This window comes from Sceloporus undulatus, chromosome 6, assembly GCF_019175285.1.
Source record: "Sceloporus undulatus isolate JIND9_A2432 ecotype Alabama chromosome 6, SceUnd_v1.1, whole genome shotgun sequence".
Lineage (NCBI taxonomy): Eukaryota > Metazoa > Chordata > Lepidosauria > Squamata > Phrynosomatidae > Sceloporus > Sceloporus undulatus.
The window spans coordinates 80,551,634-80,568,421 of NC_056527.1; the positions used below are offsets into that span (position 1 = coordinate 80,551,634).

The following is a 16,788-nucleotide window of genomic DNA, read 5'->3' on the forward strand; positions in this document are numbered from 1 at the left end:
TATTTCCCCCCACCTCAGTATAGGCCATTTGGCTCATATGATCTCTTTTTGCCTGAGCATTAGTCCTTTGCTGACATAAGTTTTTATCAGATTCAGCATTCTTGGAATGTGTTGGATCAATTCAAATCCTTTTGATCAAGCATCAGAGCAGGAAAGCAACCCTGTTATTGATTATTTCATTATTCTTTAGAATTTCTAATGCATTTTACCGTACATAAATTCCTTTACTCTTCTTACCCTACATGCTGACTAGGTCCAATCTTTAAAGCTTTTACATCTTTTTATAGTTCTTCAAAGTAAATAGCTGTATACCTTTAGGTCATATTCCTATATCCTGTTGTTTGTATAATTTTGTGTATGCATCTTCAAAGAACAGATGTCATGTGAATGTGACAGCAGCCACAGGAAAATCATTCCATTCTAGGCGCACATTCTGCAAGTTCTGCCAACATCTTTCCTTGATTTTCTTTTTCAAACTCAGCTTGGGGCTAGAGGAGTCATGGAAAAAGAAGATGCCCTCTACTGCTTTTTAAGATAGCAATTGCCCTCTTCGAGGGCCAGGGTAGACAAAATATGAACAACATAAATGCTTTCCATATTATTTCTTGGAAATTTGGTAAAAAAATCCAGCTTCAGGCAGAGATCAGGATTGGAAGAATGCTGGACAGGGAAGAGAGAGGTGATGCAGTGAAAATCATTGACCCCTCTTTCTGTTCTATAGCCCCAGTGAAAATAATACACGGTACCCAAGAAAGCTGTTTGACCCCAGGTAGGGTAGCTTTTTCACTGTCACAGGCCATCACAGTTTACCTTAGCATTAAAAACACAAATGATACTCCACTTTAGATGTAGCTTGAGCTTCCATTTCATTCCCTAAATAAATAAATAAATAAATGATTAAAAATTGTAGCACTATATTGACAAAATAGAATGAAAAGAATAACCTTAAATGCCATGATCTGTATGAGCTTTTTTCAAAATACTTTCTCCACACCCTACATTTGCCTCTTGGTGTGTATTCATATATTATTATGAATCAACCCTTGGATTATAATTTACCCCTTGTAATCCAGACATTATCGGGGAGGAAAAGGTCTCTCTGTGTGTGCACATATGTGTAAAGCAGTGATTGCATATGTGTTGTCTAACTTCCAGGTTTTTGCAGACAACTCCCCCTCCATTAGCTGGGCTGTTTTTGCTTCCCAAAGCCTGTACTTTATTGTTGTTATTGTGCGTCTTCAAGTTGTTTCCAATTTATGGCAACCCTATCACAGGGTTTTCTTGGCAAGCTTTGTTCAGAGGAGGTTTGTCTTTGCCTGTCTCTGAAGATGAGAGAGTGTGCCTTGCCCAAAGTCACCCAGTGGAGTTCCATGGACAAATGCAGATTTAAACTCTGGTTTTCAGAATTGTAGTCTAAAGCTCAAACTACTACATTTGCTGTCTCTCTCTCTATACTTTATATCCCACTATTTTACATTTGGGAGGGTATGCTGTGGGCTGCCACTAAAGTACCTGAATAAAGCAAGAAAATACCAGGCTTTCCAGGATGTATTTCCTCACTTTGGTTTTAAAAACACCCACCCCTGTCGTGATAAAATTAAGCCACTGATTCCATCTTTAAGTTTCCCTCATCTCTGCTGTTCCATGACAGTGGCAGATGAAGGATTTAATTGTGTTTTAAGAGAAGCTTGTGTACTGTCTATATGCCAGGAGTATATACTGTTGGGTATATTATCCTGTTGTTTCCCTACGTTCACATGTGTTGCCTTTTGCTTGCCCTCAGTCATTCAGCTTGAAAGCCCAAGTGAAGGAGACCTGCAGTGCCTGCCAGAAAACTGTCTACCCCATGGAGCGCCTGGTGGCTGATAAATTTGTCTTCCACAATTCCTGCTTTTGCTGCAAGCACTGCCGCACCAAGCTAAGGTGAGAGAAGCAGGGGAAGCAGAGCTTTCGACTCAGTGCAGGGGATATGAGAAGTCAGGCCATTTCCCCAGGTCAGGGATGGACAAAGGATGACCCCCTTGAAGTTACTGGGCAGCAACTCCAAATTTTTCAACATTGGCTATGTTTGGCTAGAGTGGATGGGAACTGTATAGTCCAGCCACATCTGGGGGCTATGCTTTAGCCACCCTACCCTAGATAGTTCATAATTCTGACCTTATTATTATTATACTTTATTTATATAGTGCTGTAGATTTTCACAGCCTATACCTATGTATATCACTGGTGGGAAGGTAACAGCGTTCCATTCAGTCATACTGTCCACATGACCACATTTTCAACAACACTGGCTCCCTTGGCTTAGTAACAGAGATGAGCACTGCCCTCTACAGTTGAGCATGACTTGGCAACCTTGTCAAAGGGGAAACCTTTACTGTTACCCTTTATAAACTCAAACAACCCCCCCCCCCCCATGGCAGGGCTGATGGCAGATTCTGGGAGCTGTATTCCAAGAACGTAAAATTTGTAAGTTCTTTTGCCAGCACCTCCCACAGACAGAGGAGAATGATGGTAACTGAGATCTCAACTGATATAGGGGAAATATCCTTTTATTAGTGGCAGCTGCTTCAAAGCATGATCACAGGTCAGATGGGGAAAGATTTAATCTCTTCAGTCATACTGACAGCTGAAGTGATACAAACAGGGGGTCTTTCTTTTCCTAGCTTAGCCACCAGCTTGCTATAGTAGCTGTCCTCCACACGTAGGGAAAACTGTATGTCTTCAGATCCTAGTGGATCTTAAACTGTCTCTTCCTTCCTTTCAGCTTGGGTAGTTATGCAGCTCTCCATGGGGAATTCTACTGCAAACCACACTTCCAACAACTGTTCAAGAGCAAAGGCAACTATGATGAGGGCTTTGGCCGCAAGCAGCACAAGCAGCTCTGGCTGCAGAAAGAGGTGGAGAACGGGACCGATACAGCATGACCCATGGGCCCCTATTTCTCCACATTGAGAGCTTTGGTATGGGGATGAACTGAGCTGATGGAAAAGTCATGGTCCTTGCAGGGGTTGCTGGGAGCAGGCAAGACAAAGCAGGAATAGAGGATGGTTTTTCTTGGTTTTCATGGTTTTCTTTTGCTTGTTTATCTGGGCTTTGAGAAGATTGAAGAACCCTGGAAGCAGCCCACATGGTGCTGGGAATAGAGATCTTGTGCAACTCTTACAAGAGTACAAAACTGCTGCCCTGGTTGGGGCACAGGGCATACTGTGATGCAAGAAATATACTGGGACTGTTATATCTACCCTTTTTGGACAGACTACCAACAACTGTGATTCAACCTCTGGTACAACTTGCTGATCCAAAATCCATCCTTATTATGCTTTGTCATGTGAATCACAAAATGTATAAGCATCCTATTCTCCACTTGCATATCCTCTCAACAACTCACACAAAGTTCCCACAGAATAGCCTCGATCGGGGAAAATGCCAAGGTACTTATTATCTATATCCTTAAACCTTAGGCCAAGGAAGTCTTTCCAACAGGCTTTGGGGCAGGAAACAGTGAATTTTTAATCATTAATTTGGTCCTTTAATCTCAAATACCCCAACATTAGCCTACATCTTTTTTCTTATAGAAGAGATGATACACTTCTGTATCAGAGATCACGCAAAATGCACAAACTCTGGTTTGGGCATTTTAATCAAGTGTGGGATAAGAACATGTTTCTTTAGAGGGTCCAATGTTACATTGTTTCTCCTGGGATCCTTTCACGCCACACAATTATAGTGCTTTGATACCACTTTCACTGCCATGATCACATCCTATGAAATTCCAGGATTTGCTGTTTAGGAATGGGAATTTAGAATTCTCAGCCAGATTGCGCTAATGGTGCCTCTAATCAAATTACAAATCCTAGTCTTTCAAAGGATTTTGCCATTGCAGTTAAAATGGAATCATAAAACTTTTTGCTGTGTTGTGTGAATTCCCTGTTATGGTTAAAGGTAAAGAACACTCCTGGACAAGAGGGAATGTGGGCTGTGTGTGTTACAACTGAAATATGCACGCCAGTCCAGTTGGGACACAAAAACACCTGATGTGTTTGTTCACGAAATGAGATTCCAAACTTTTGTACCCTGGTTTTCATCAGCTCTGTTCAATCCATTCAGCCTTAAATCTTGGGGAAACATTCATTGTCTACCTTTTATATTTGCCTTTTTTGGTGGTATGTGGTAAGCTGAAGCACAAACTCGTGGTGTTGTGTCCAGAGTTGCGCTGTCTGCTCTTTTATTTTTGTAATATAAGTTTTCTGAATCTTTCCTGCTTCATGTCATTTTATGAAAGGGCTTGACAAAGGAGGTGAAATTTACAATTTGACCTCTGATATTTGAAAAGATTTCCTACAACGCATGACATACTAATGTGACTTCATTAAAAGAACAGCACAGCCAACATAGTATGTATTGATACTGCAGAATAATACCACTTTGATCTCACTTTAACTGCCATGGCTCCCTCCTAGACTTTTCGAATTTGTAATTTAGTGAGGAACCAGAGCTCTCTGGCAGTGAATTCTAAATACATCATGAAAATATGATTCTCAAGATTCCATAGGATAGAACCATGGCAATTAGAGGGCTGTATTTTGTGTAGTGTTGAAACACAGCTAGTTAATTTAAAATCAAAATTTTATATATGTAACAAATCAAAGGTCAATTTTCCCTATTGTGCCAACAGCAATATGGAGGCAATTCACTACAGCAGGAATAGGCAAAGTATGACTCTGCACACAGCCTCCAAGACCATTTTTGTGCCCCATCCCTATTTTAGATAAAGTCACCATCTAGTGAATCTGACTGGGGAAAAAACATGCCTGTGGGCCTAAACCAAACTCCAGATGAAAATGGCCTGAAATAGCCAACAGTTGTCTAGACACCGTCTATTTTATTGGCCAAAAATGCATTTTTTTAAAAAAAGAAATAGGGATGGTGGCATGGGGCTGTGGTTCTCCAGGGTCCCATGAGAGGAGGGATGCATTTACTGATCCTTGGAGTTGCCCACCCCTGTACTGTAGACATACTTCTTAGCAGCTCTAAAAGAAGATTTGGAGGATAAATAAAGATTAATGATTAATAATAATAATAATGGGGAGAAAAAACACGTCAATGACAGGCTAAGACTTTAGGTGTTATTCTAAAGTGTGCAGCAAGAGCAGGTGTGAGCATCAGTTAGAATATCTCACATGCTTGGACTATAGGAAGTTCCACCTTCCAGCTTCATGGACTTCCAAAGGTAACATCTGAGGAAACAGGATGTTGCTCACAAGAGTTTCAGGCAGGATAATCCAGTTTGTCTCTAGAAGGTGACAGACATCCTAGCTGCTCTTCTAAGATTGGGACATTTGGATTCTTATCCTTTCCACTTCACAGAGTAGGAATAGCATAGGTAGGAAATTCATGCTAAAGGTAGGAAATTCTGGAAAGAGGTATGGTGGACAGATCTCAGTACTGTAGTAAGTTCATGCAGCAGATACAACGTGAGTTTTCCAAGATGCAGCTGAACACTCAAGCATCCACTGACAGTACCAGAAAATCTTATAAACAACAATAACTGAAAATGATATTTTATTGTAAATAAAAGTTATACATTGGCCTGGCTTTGCACTGCAAGCCCTGGTCAGCATAGGTATTTATAAAAATTAGAAAGACACAAGTGGTTCAAGTTCTTCTGTACACTTCAGGTTCATTAGGATTGCAGACTGCCCAGATCTGCTGACAAATGAGGTTCACATGATGCACTTTGAAAATGTTCTAGGGAATTATCTCTTCATTATGAATCTTTAAAAAAAGCTTACTCTACTACAGGACATTTAAAGATTCTGTGGGTTTTACTTCATATTCTCCATGACTTTGTAGACCAGGACATGTGGTCCACTAGATGCTGCCGAACCACATTTCCAACAATTACCATTGGCTATTTTGGCTAAGGATGACCACAGCCCAACATCAATTGGGTGATAGGTTCCCCCAGTTCAGTTATATACTGCTTTTGTGTGGAAATTACAGAATCATACTGGTTGTGATCCACATGTACGGGGTGATCCACATAAACATAAACCCTGTTGAAGACAGTGACATTTCTTTCTATCGGCTTAAGGTTGGGCTGTAAAACACAACATCAAATTGTAATATTCAGCCAGAGTCACATGCAGACATTGTTTGGCCATAGTAGCTTTCTTCAAAGCAAAGAGCTCCTTTAGACATTAACATGGCATCCTACAATAATGAGGATATAATGCTGCAGTTTAGCACAATACTGCTGGATAAACCTGGAGTGTACAGAATCGTCATGCCAAGCCCAAACACCATCATCTTTGTTTCCTCACACACAATTCCATCAGAAAATTTGCAAATTATCTCCTTGCAAATTGTCTTCCCTCCCACCTACACCCATAAAGCCTAGTAATGTTCACTGAAAGCAAAAACTGCAAGGAAGACTCAGGAGCCCACAACAGTCTAAGGCTGTATCTGCACTGCAGAAACAATCCAGTTTGACATCACTTTGACATGGCACCATGTTATGGAATTTTGGGAACTTTAGTTTTGTGAGACATGTAGCCTTGTCTGTCAGGATCGTGCGACTACACCAACCTACAATTCCCAGAAGTCCATAGGATTGAGCCATGACAGTTAAAGTGGGGTCAAACTGGATTATTTCTGCAGTGAGGATGCAGAATATGACAGAATTCAAACAGGCAAAAGGTGAAGCATCTGGAAACCATGCTCTATGAGGAGAGACTTAAGGAGCTGGATATGTTTAGCCTGAAGAAGGGAAGATTAAGAGGTGATATATAGCCGTGTATACATATTTGAAGGGATGTCACTGTGGCTGGAACAAGTTTGCTTTCTACTATAGAGAATAGGACCCAGAGCAATGGATTCAAACTACTGTAGAGGAAAGGAGATTCCACCTCAACTTTAGGAAGAACTTCCTGACAGTAAGAGCTATTTGACAGTGGAATGCATTCCCTCAGAGAGTGGTGGTTTCCTTTGGGGGTTTTTAAACAGAGGCTGAATGACCATCTCTCAGGGGTGCTTTGATTCTATGTTACTGCATGGCAGGGGGTTGGAGTGGATGGCCCTCTTTGAACTCTGATTCTATGACTTTCCAGTAGGAAAGAAAATGACTTTCTGACTGGAAGCAGTTGAACAAGACATATACATCACAAAAGAAAGACACCAATCGTTTTTAGTGAATAAAAATTAGAAAGACAGTTTCACTGAACTCAAGGTGGCTTACTTTTGAGTTAACATAAGTAGAACTGCGCTCCAGTGCCATCTGGTTGGTCTCCTTATATGTAAGCTCTGGCCTTGAAGGAGGAAAATGGGGATGAGTATCCAAAGGACAGCCACCTTTGCAAAGGAGAGATGTCTCTATTGATGATAGAGACATTATCTGCATGTAGAGAGGTAATGAGCCTAATGAAGAAAGCTGTGTCCTCCTTGTATTCAGAACTTAAATACAAGAAACCTATCCAAATATATGCAAGAGGCTTATATGTAATTTTAAGGGACAAATTATTCTTTCTCCATATTGCTTTGAGTAACAATGTGTTGATATTTACAGATCACTTGCTGTACAGCTAATGGCCTTCTCTTGCAGATCTCTGCAACTAGTTTAGAATTGCATTTTACAAATACATCCTAGAAACAGCATATAAAATAATAGTTCTAAGCACACATGGATCCCTGGTGTTATATATTGCAATTATTTCTTATTTCTGTAAAACAAAATTCACATCTTCCCTCTCCCTTCCCAACACACCAGTGAGAAAACAAAGAGGCATTTTGGCTTGACACATCTTACTATAAAACTATAATGAAATTATTTGCAAAACCAGCTGCTTCTTTCCCCCTTTTTCAAATTCATAAAGGTTTCAATTTCCTCCCTCCCCATCCCATAACAGTTGCTGTACATATCTATAAAAATCGACAAATTATGATATAAATAAAAAAAGTATGAGGCATCACAATTTGCTTACATGATGTAAAGAGCTTACCAAATAGTGATATAAATACATTTGTAAAAGTGCATCCATACATGTAATGCTTTGGCTTATTTCTTATGCTGAATCAGCAGCCTGGGTCCAGGTACTGGAGTGTATCATACAAATGGGCAGCCAAGCCAACATTATCACATTCTTGGATAGAGGTGGAGGGAAGAACTCTGCTGTTGGGCACTTGCTTTATCACAGAACATACTACAAGAGAGCAGAGATATTTCAGGACAGTACACCTTCTAACCTCTCAAGTTGTCTTCAAGATATACAAAGGATACTGGCATGTGAAGTAAGAAAAACTGTTGCTTTTTTGGATCTCAGCTCAGCTGAACTGAGAACAAGGCATTCTACTTTGATCTTTGTGCAACCCACCACAAAATAGCATTATCTTAAAGCAAAGCCCAACTAAACCTGGCTTCACACCTTGCCATGCTACAAGGCTGGGGGCAGAAGTGAGGAACTTTAATCTTTGCTGCGTTTTATCCACTGCAACTGCATTCTGTTTTAAAGCTATTTCTGATGGACTATGGGCTATGCCTATGTTGGTCTGTAGGTTCCAAGTCACTTTTGACGTGGGTTGACCCTAAGGTAAACCTATCATAGAATTTTCCTCGCAAGATTTGTTGAGAGGAGCTTTGCCTTTGCCTTCCTTTGAGGCTGAGTGAGTGTGACTTGCCCTAGGTCACCCAGTGGGTTTCCATAGCTGGGTATGTAAGCGTCATAGTCCAATGCTCAAACAACTACACCTCACTGGCTCTCCACTGCCTAGCCTTGCTCTTATTAGCAGCTGTTTAGGTTGCCACCTTGTGACTGAAGCAACCCTCATAAAATGTTGACAGGTAGAAGTAAACCTAACTTACTTGTGAAAGGGTGTTGTCAAACTAAAGGTACTTTAGTTGGAATATGGGTGGCCAAAATGCACCAAGAGCAGAGAGCAGAAATTTAATATTTGCAATACTGTTTGCAACATAACACACTGGTTACATCCTTCATCTGTCCTAGGAAGTGAGTGCTTGAAACTTTAAACAGAACTGGAATATACATGAGTTCCATAAAGGATGGCAACTTTTTTCTTATCGTGGCCCTGTGTGAACATATTAAGTCCAAACTTTAAAGGACAAACAAGGCTATTTGTATTAGCAGCTCAAAGCCTGAAAGAGTGGAGTCAGACTGGAGACAATTTCCAGATTGCACCAAATTACATTATTCAGGTGCTCCTCAGAAAACAATACCAAGATTCCTGATCAAGAATTAATTCAGCATTTGAAACTAGCAGATCTTACTCTTTAAATATAGTCATAATTTTTTGCTTATATGTTCAAATTCCCTGTCCTGCTTGCATCACAAAAGTTCCACTGAAAAAAAATGATTTCATTCAAGTGTATTCTGAAAATTCAATATTAGTGATTGCAGATGGGCAAAACAAAGAACTCTAACAGATGCCTAAATATGACTCTGCTCAACATGGAATACAGAAGTCCTCTCAGCTCAGCTTTTTGCCCTTCCCTGAAATAAATCTTGGCAACAATGAAATCCTATTTGCTTAGGAGTGCTGGCAAAAAAATTAATTATGGCACTAGTGGCTCTTCTGCAGAAGGATGGAAGAAGCAATTAAATGGAGGTAAAGGCGAGTTCATTGCCTTACAGGGATGCAAGTCGGGATATTTCATGGGATGGCTGCAGTGGTGGTTCTCCAATGCAGAGTGCTTTCCTCAGCTGCCAACAACAGCTATGCATGGGGAAACACATGAATGCCAGGCGTTTTTCACATTCATTCCCATCATTTGAGTGCATGTGCTAAAATAACCCATAAAATGGCAAGTTCTATGATCAGAATAAATTATGCTAATAAAGTAACATTTCATATATATCCTTGAGTTTGATCATTTGGCTTTTTGCTATTCCTGGAAGGAACACTGAACATCTGCCCCAACCAGCAACTCCTCGGTATCTTGTGGCTTCTGGGAAGTCACAAGGCACCTTCCATATTTTCAGCATTTATAGTTTCTCTATAGCTATAAAGATTAGAAACTTGCTTTTAATTTTTAAAAAAATAAATAAAAAAGTTAAAAGTATTGAGTCCCAGGATGCTGAGTTTTGTGCCAGATAACTAAATCCTGTGTTAGCACACAGTTATTGCATAGGCACAGAATGCACACTCCTGAATTGCACCTCGAACAGCCCAGTAATGAAAAAGAAAGTTTGATTCCCTTGTTTCATGCAGGAAGCCTTCACTGCTTTGGCTCCACTGTGTTTGTGTTCCATTGGAACCCCTATTTCATCATCCAGACATTTGGATAAGAAATAGATAAAGGTAAAGAAAAAGAAACAGAATGAAGGAACAAAACACCTTGCCCCCAGCTCTTCAGTTCACCATTATAAAACAATACTATTCACATGTTTTTCTAAATCAATATTTTCTGAAAACTTTCAGATGCTGAATACTTAAGAAAAATATATAATTATTATTATATATAATATTGAAGTGCATGTTTTCTGTGGCACATGACTTGGTAAGGTCCTGGGAGTTGTGAAACAGAATAAAAGCATGATCCCAGCACACAAAGTTTTGGATCTTAGCTGTTACCACAAATGATAAATCCTCATCTTCCACTTTGGTCCAGCTTTTGGCACAGAGCTACATTCAAATAAAATGGCCCCCAGACTTCTTCCAGCATATGGAGGCACATCATGGCGTCATGTCTGCATCCCAACAAAGGCAGGGATGTAGATGTAGAATAGCTGAAAGGTATCAACCTAAAAGCAACTGACATCCTTGCTTTCTTCTCACACCATGCTTTTTTAGGCCTTTGGGACTGACACTTTGCTATTGCTGCTGCTCAGCCTCTTCAGAAGGTTGAGTGTCAAATGTCAGGGAGAAGTGCTGTTTGCAGTGGGAGGGAGAAGATTCAGTATGGGAGCTCTGCAAAGGGATGCTGGAGCAGCTCTTCAGCTGAAGGTCTTTGCTTGGCTTCCACAAAGATTCGTCTGAGGAAATCTCGGCATGTTTCTGATATGTGAGAAGGCAGCTGGGGATTTGTTGGCTGTGTGGCAATCTTGAAAATCGCTGCCATGGCTTCATACTCGGCCCAAGGCGGTTTCTCTGTTAACATCTCCACAACAGTACAGGCAAGGCTCCTAGAAATGCACAGAAAAAAGCTTATACCACCATGAATCTATTTTTTTAAAAGAAGCCAGAGAAGCTTAACAATACTTTAGTAATATGAGAGAGGAAATGTTGTAATTTTAGCAAAAATACCTAGATGTGTGAGGTTTACTTCTATCATCTGAACAACTTGGATATCCCCTTGAACCACAGGACAACCCCCTAAATAAAAAATATAATAAAATACACTTGGCCCCCATCTACTGCTCAAATCATATACTGAATAGGTATGGAACATGAATCCCGTTTCTCTGTGAAATTTAGCATGTAATAATAAAACAATGTATATCACCCACTTCCCATTAACAAAGCAGCCCACAGATTTCACCATCTAGTAAAGACAGGTCAGATACCAGGGGAAGAGTTCCCATGGAGGTGGTGCACAACCGATGACAGCATCCCTTTCATGAGCCACACTGAAGGTGGGAGGGAGACAAACAGAACTCTACAGCTGGAGCACAGAATATGCTCCATCTAAAAAAATGCATCAGACTTCTGTCTAGTAGTTACTCAAAAGCCATGGCAACTCTTATCACCATCATCATCATCATACCCAGGTGAACCCTTAAATATGCAGAAGTATAAAACATGTATCATAGTCTAAATCACATAGAGTACTGGTTCCCAAACTCTGGCCTTCCAGGTCTTTTGGACTTCACCTCCCAGAATTCCTGACTGTTGGCCAAGCTGGCTGGGGTTTCCGGGAGCATAAGTCCTAAACCCCTGGAGGACTAAAGTTTGGAAACCACTGATGTAGAGAGAGCTGATCATGAGGACAGGGGGAAATATGCAGAAGCTTCATACTTTATTCTTAAAAACAGTGGCAAGGGACTGATGGACATTCAGATGTTGCTGGAATGTAACTCCCATTATTCTTCATCACTAGTTACGCTAGCTCAGCCTGATGAAAGTTGCAGTCCAACAGCTGGAGGGTCAACCGTGTGGTAAGCTATGGAAGTTTGGACCTGTAAACTGCCTCTTAAGCTTAAATATTTATGGAGCCCAAAGTGCCAACACTGCAACAGAAAGCTTCTTACCAGACGTCGGCCTTTCTTCCATAACCTTCTCCACTGATTACTTCTGGACTCATCCAATAGGGTGTGCCTGTGACTGAACGGATGCCAGTCCCAGACATGCAGATTGTCTGTAGCCGTTTGCTGGCCCCAAAGTCCCCAAGCTTCACGTTACCAGCAGAGTCACGGAGAATATTCGCTCCTGAGTTCCAGAAAGGGAGAAAACAAGAGCAAAAGCAGTGCACAATTCAAAATCCAGATATACAATCTGTGGTTTTCATCCAGTTTGAAATAAACAGGGTCGCATAGAGATCCTTGAAGTATATTAGAGGCTTTTACGTAAGTGCAGAAAAAAGAAGACAGACTAGGGATGAAAGAAACTAACGCCAGGATGAATGTGTATTTAGCAATTTTACTGCTACTGTATAGTAAACCACTCAGCGCTACCAGAAGGCATGTAGCACATGAGTCAAATATGGAAGACCGAGAAGGCACATGTTGAAGGAAGATAATCCAACATATGGTTTCAGATAAAGAAACAGGTAAATAAAACTATTCAAGCTACAGAAAAAATATCAATTCAAATTTTAGCTAAACTCTGCCAATGAATACAGAAAATAAAACAGTGGTCCACACATTGGAAATGCTCATTATATATTTCAATCTCCAAGAAAGGAGATACCAGGGACTGTGGTAACCAATGGCCCACTGGATTACTCTCTATTCAAGCAAAGTGATGGTCAAAAATTTACAACAAATATTTTACCATATATGGAATGAGAAATGCTAGATATGCAATCTGGATTCAGAAAAGAAAGAAGTAATAGGGATAATATTGCAAAGACACAATGGATAATGGAGTGTGCCTAAGAATTTCAGAAGAAAATTAAACTTATGTATTATAGATTATGACAACACCTATGAAAAACTATGAATTGTAAAAGAAATGTGTGCCCTACAGCATTTTATTATCCTGATGTGTAATCTATATTCACACCCAAGTTAGGATTGAATATGAAGAAACAGAATGGTTTCCAATTGATAAGGAAATCAGGCAAGACTTCACTTTATCATTCTATCACTTTAATCTAAATGCAGATTTAGAAACAAAGATGCAGAAAGGCCAACATACTTAGACCACCTACTAGTATAGTTATCCAAGGAAAGGTGACCCACCAAACCTGTACCTAATTTGAAAATAAATACTCTGAGCCAAAGCTATCAAGTTCAAAGTTGGCAGCTTTGATCCAGATGGCTGTAGAGTTTAACAGTTTAGATGCAATCTTAGCACTGAAAAACTTGAGGGCCACTGGGATAAATTGGTTTCCTTTGCCATCAGACAGTCTTAAAATACTTGATTTGCTACCCATTCAAGCTGACGGGACTTTAATATTTGCAAGTTTTCATTTTCATGGGGGGAGGTCCAGAACGGATCCCCCGCAAAACGGAGGGCTGATTGTATATTATACTATAGTATAGAACAGTAAGAAAAAAATAATAATGACCAAAGATTATTTACAGTATACAGCTTTAAAGTGCATGATGACAACATTGAAATAGTTTAAGATTTTTTTAAACCTTGGCTCAGTCATAGGTATAGCATGGGCACTGCAGTTAAGAAATCAGAAGACTTGGAAAGGCAGCTATGAAGGAATGAGACAAGAACCTCAAGTGTAAAGATAAACAAATACCGAACTCAGGATTATCTGTGTCATCGTATTTACAATTTCTATTTATAGTTATAAAAGCTGGACACTGAAGAAAGCTGACGGAAAAAGAATCAACTCATCTGAAATGTGTTGCTGGAGGAGAGCTCTGCAGGGATCCTGGACTGCCAAAAAAGCAAGTAATTGGGCCTGAGAACAAATCAAACTTGAATTCTCCCTAGAAGCCAAAATGGCTAAACTGGGCTTTTGTACTTTGGACATATTATGAGACAACATGACTCATTAGAAAAGTTGACAATATTGGGAAAGTGGAAAGCAGTAGGAAAAGAGGAAAACTGCATTACAGATGCATAGACTCCACCAAGGAATCCATAGCACTGAGTTTTGCAGGACCTGAACAGGGCTGTTAATAAGTGTCTTGAAGCTCTCTCATTCATAGGCTCTCTATAAGCTAACTTGATGGCAATTAACAATGACAGAACAATGAAAACCAAAGCATGGAAGGAATAAATTTGCTTTCCCATCTGCTTGCTGTCTTTGATCAGATTTCTTTTCTGGGGACTGTGAAGTGGAACAGCTCCTGACACTATTTACATTTTTGAACTCTACAGATGGACAAAGTTTTCTCTTTTTAAGGATGCATCTAATAAAACAATTTTTCACAAAGCTTGATACTTATCATTAAAAAGTAGCAGAGGCCAAACCACAATCCATGGCTCACTCAACACATTAATTATATTAAGAAAATGTAGACAACTGTCCGCTCAACTTCTTTAAAAAAAAACGCAACTGTGAGAGACGTCAATCAAGTCTGAGAGAAAATAATTTTTCAATTGGCTCCTGATCCTGTTTTTTTCCAGTTCATGCTTTTTAGCACAATAGCAGGTGTGTATCGTTGTGGTGTAGGTGGGCCAACAGCAAAAAATTATGGGTAGTATTTCCAAGATGAGAAAGTTATTGAGTAGATAGCTGTTGGAATGGCAAGGGACAAAATTATAATACTAAGCTATGCAGCAAGTCCAAAAGAGTCTTGATTCTGGATGCACTCTAATAAATATCCTCCTGTAAGCATTTACCTCCTTTTGAGATTTTGGGCATGAAGGAACACAGGTCTCAGAGCAGGACAATTGCAAACAAACTGGCATGTACAAAATCTCTTTCCTCCACTGGTGTCTCTTACCCTTTATATCCCTGTGTACAATCATGTTGCTGTGAAGATAACAGACTCCTTCCAAAATCTGACGAGTGTACTTCCGGGTCACATTCTCTGTCAGTGCACCATAAGCCTTCAGCTGGTCTTTGACAGAACCCTTCACATGAAAATCAGGAAAAGGTATTGAAGAGTACTTCAGGGAAAAAATTGATGCAGCCCACTGTAGTCAGAAGCAGATAATTATTGCTTTCTAGAGGACCAAATCAACTCTTACCCCTGGCATGTACTCCATGAAAATGCTGAGGGTCTTCTCTGCTCGGTCCCTCAAGCATCCATAATACTGGACAATGCGCTCATGTTGAAGGTTCTTCAGCAGCTGAATCTCACACTCTAAAGCACTCACTTCCTGCAACCATGGAGAAAGTCATTTAATCTACCTTGCAAAGAAAGAGCAAGCTGGCATTTGCACAAATAGCACGCTTCAGGGAAAGCAAGAAAAACATAGTTGGTTCAGCAAGAATGGTCCCATTTCGTTAAACTAAAGTGGCTGAACAAGTCTACACACTATGATTGTCTCTGGCAAATTTGCACAAAACATTAAACCAGAGATCTGTGATTTCATCGTTCCTGCTTACAGTGAGAGAAGCTAAACAAACATGTAGCCATGTTCTGAGATTTGTTTTACTATGTAATGCAAACACAAAGAGCTACTCTCCTCTGGCTTGCTTTTCTACTAACAAACCTGAAAAACAAATCAAGAACAAGCCAAAGAGTGAGAAGAGAGAATACTTCTTTTATGATGGTGACAGACAAAAAACAAACTGTGCCTGATCCTTTGGAGGCTACTCTTCAGTCAATAAAGGGTGCTTATTAATCAATTTATCTAACAAATGAATGGATCATAAAGATGGCAGCCTCAATGTCTATCATCATAACAGCCTACAAAATATGACTGATACTATATAGCATATATACTTAATTATAAGTTGACCTCATGTATAAGTCGAGGGCAGGTTTTGGGGCCAAAATTATGGATTTTGGATAAATTGAAGGTAAAATCTGGAGACTCCTTCAGCGTGTATATGCGTGCATACTGCGAGAGACTCTAATTGAGGCTTTTTGCTTCAGCATTTGTTTCAACTTTGGTTTCAGCCTTTACCCAGACAGCAAGGGCCAGCACAGCAATTAATCTAACAGCAATTAATCACTGAGGACTCTTTCTGCTTGGCTCAAGAGAAAAAGAAACTATCTTCCCACCACATGGGGAAATCTCAAAGATCTGGTATTATATTATCATACTGACCCATAAATAAGTCAACCTGGGATTTGGAAGTCAATTTTTGAGCATACTGTATTTAGAGTTATAGGTGAGTATATACGGTAATAAAATAGCGTCTTTACAACAGATAGTGACACCCTAGTACACCCCGAGGATCCACAAATTTGCTTATGAAAAATGAAATGAAAAATATATTTTTTTTATAATCAGTTTTATAACTCTGTTTTACTTTTGGGTATTGTACTTATATGGTACTGTATTCATAAAGTATTTATATGGTATTTTACTTACATTTTATATATTTGATTGTATTTTTAGGTCCTTTGTAAAAAAGCACCAAAAGTTTTTTCGTAACCCGAAAAAACATTCGTAACCCGGAACAATGTTTTCCTATGGGATTTTTTCGTATCCCGAAAATTTCGTAACCTGGGTATTTCGTATCCCGAGGTACCACTGTATATGGTATTTTACTTACATTTTATATATTTGATTGTATTTTTAGGTCCTTTGTAA

General features: G+C 39.7%; 2 protein-coding genes across 6 annotated transcripts in view; one reads left to right on the top strand and one right to left on the bottom strand.

Moving 5' to 3' along the window:
* Nucleotides 1-4,257, top strand: part of LIMD2 (LIM domain containing 2) — a 25,308-nt gene extending 21,051 nt beyond the window's left edge. For all 4 annotated transcript variants that reach the window (XM_042473120.1, XM_042473123.1, XM_042473122.1 and 1 more), the window contains exons 4-5: nucleotides 1,784-1,923; nucleotides 2,765-4,257. In XM_042473120.1, the coding sequence (XP_042329054.1) occupies nucleotides 1,784-1,923; nucleotides 2,765-2,924 (300 nt within the window). In that variant the 3' untranslated portion in view covers nucleotides 2,925-4,257. The remainder of the gene's footprint in view (nucleotides 1-1,783; nucleotides 1,924-2,764) is intronic.
* Nucleotides 4,258-8,861: 4,604 nt separating this feature from the next.
* The window catches only part of MAP3K3 (mitogen-activated protein kinase kinase kinase 3), a 47,842-nt gene continuing 39,915 nt past the window's right edge, over nucleotides 8,862-16,788 (bottom strand). For both annotated transcript variants that reach the window (XM_042473125.1, XM_042473124.1), the window contains exons 14-17: nucleotides 15,271-15,402; nucleotides 15,024-15,153; nucleotides 12,201-12,378; nucleotides 8,862-11,135 (exon numbers count right to left, since the gene is read on the bottom strand). In XM_042473125.1, coding sequence (XP_042329059.1) covers nucleotides 10,907-11,135; nucleotides 12,201-12,378; nucleotides 15,024-15,153; nucleotides 15,271-15,402 — 669 coding nt within the window. In that variant the 3' untranslated portion in view covers nucleotides 8,862-10,906. The remainder of the gene's footprint in view (nucleotides 11,136-12,200; nucleotides 12,379-15,023; nucleotides 15,154-15,270; nucleotides 15,403-16,788) is intronic.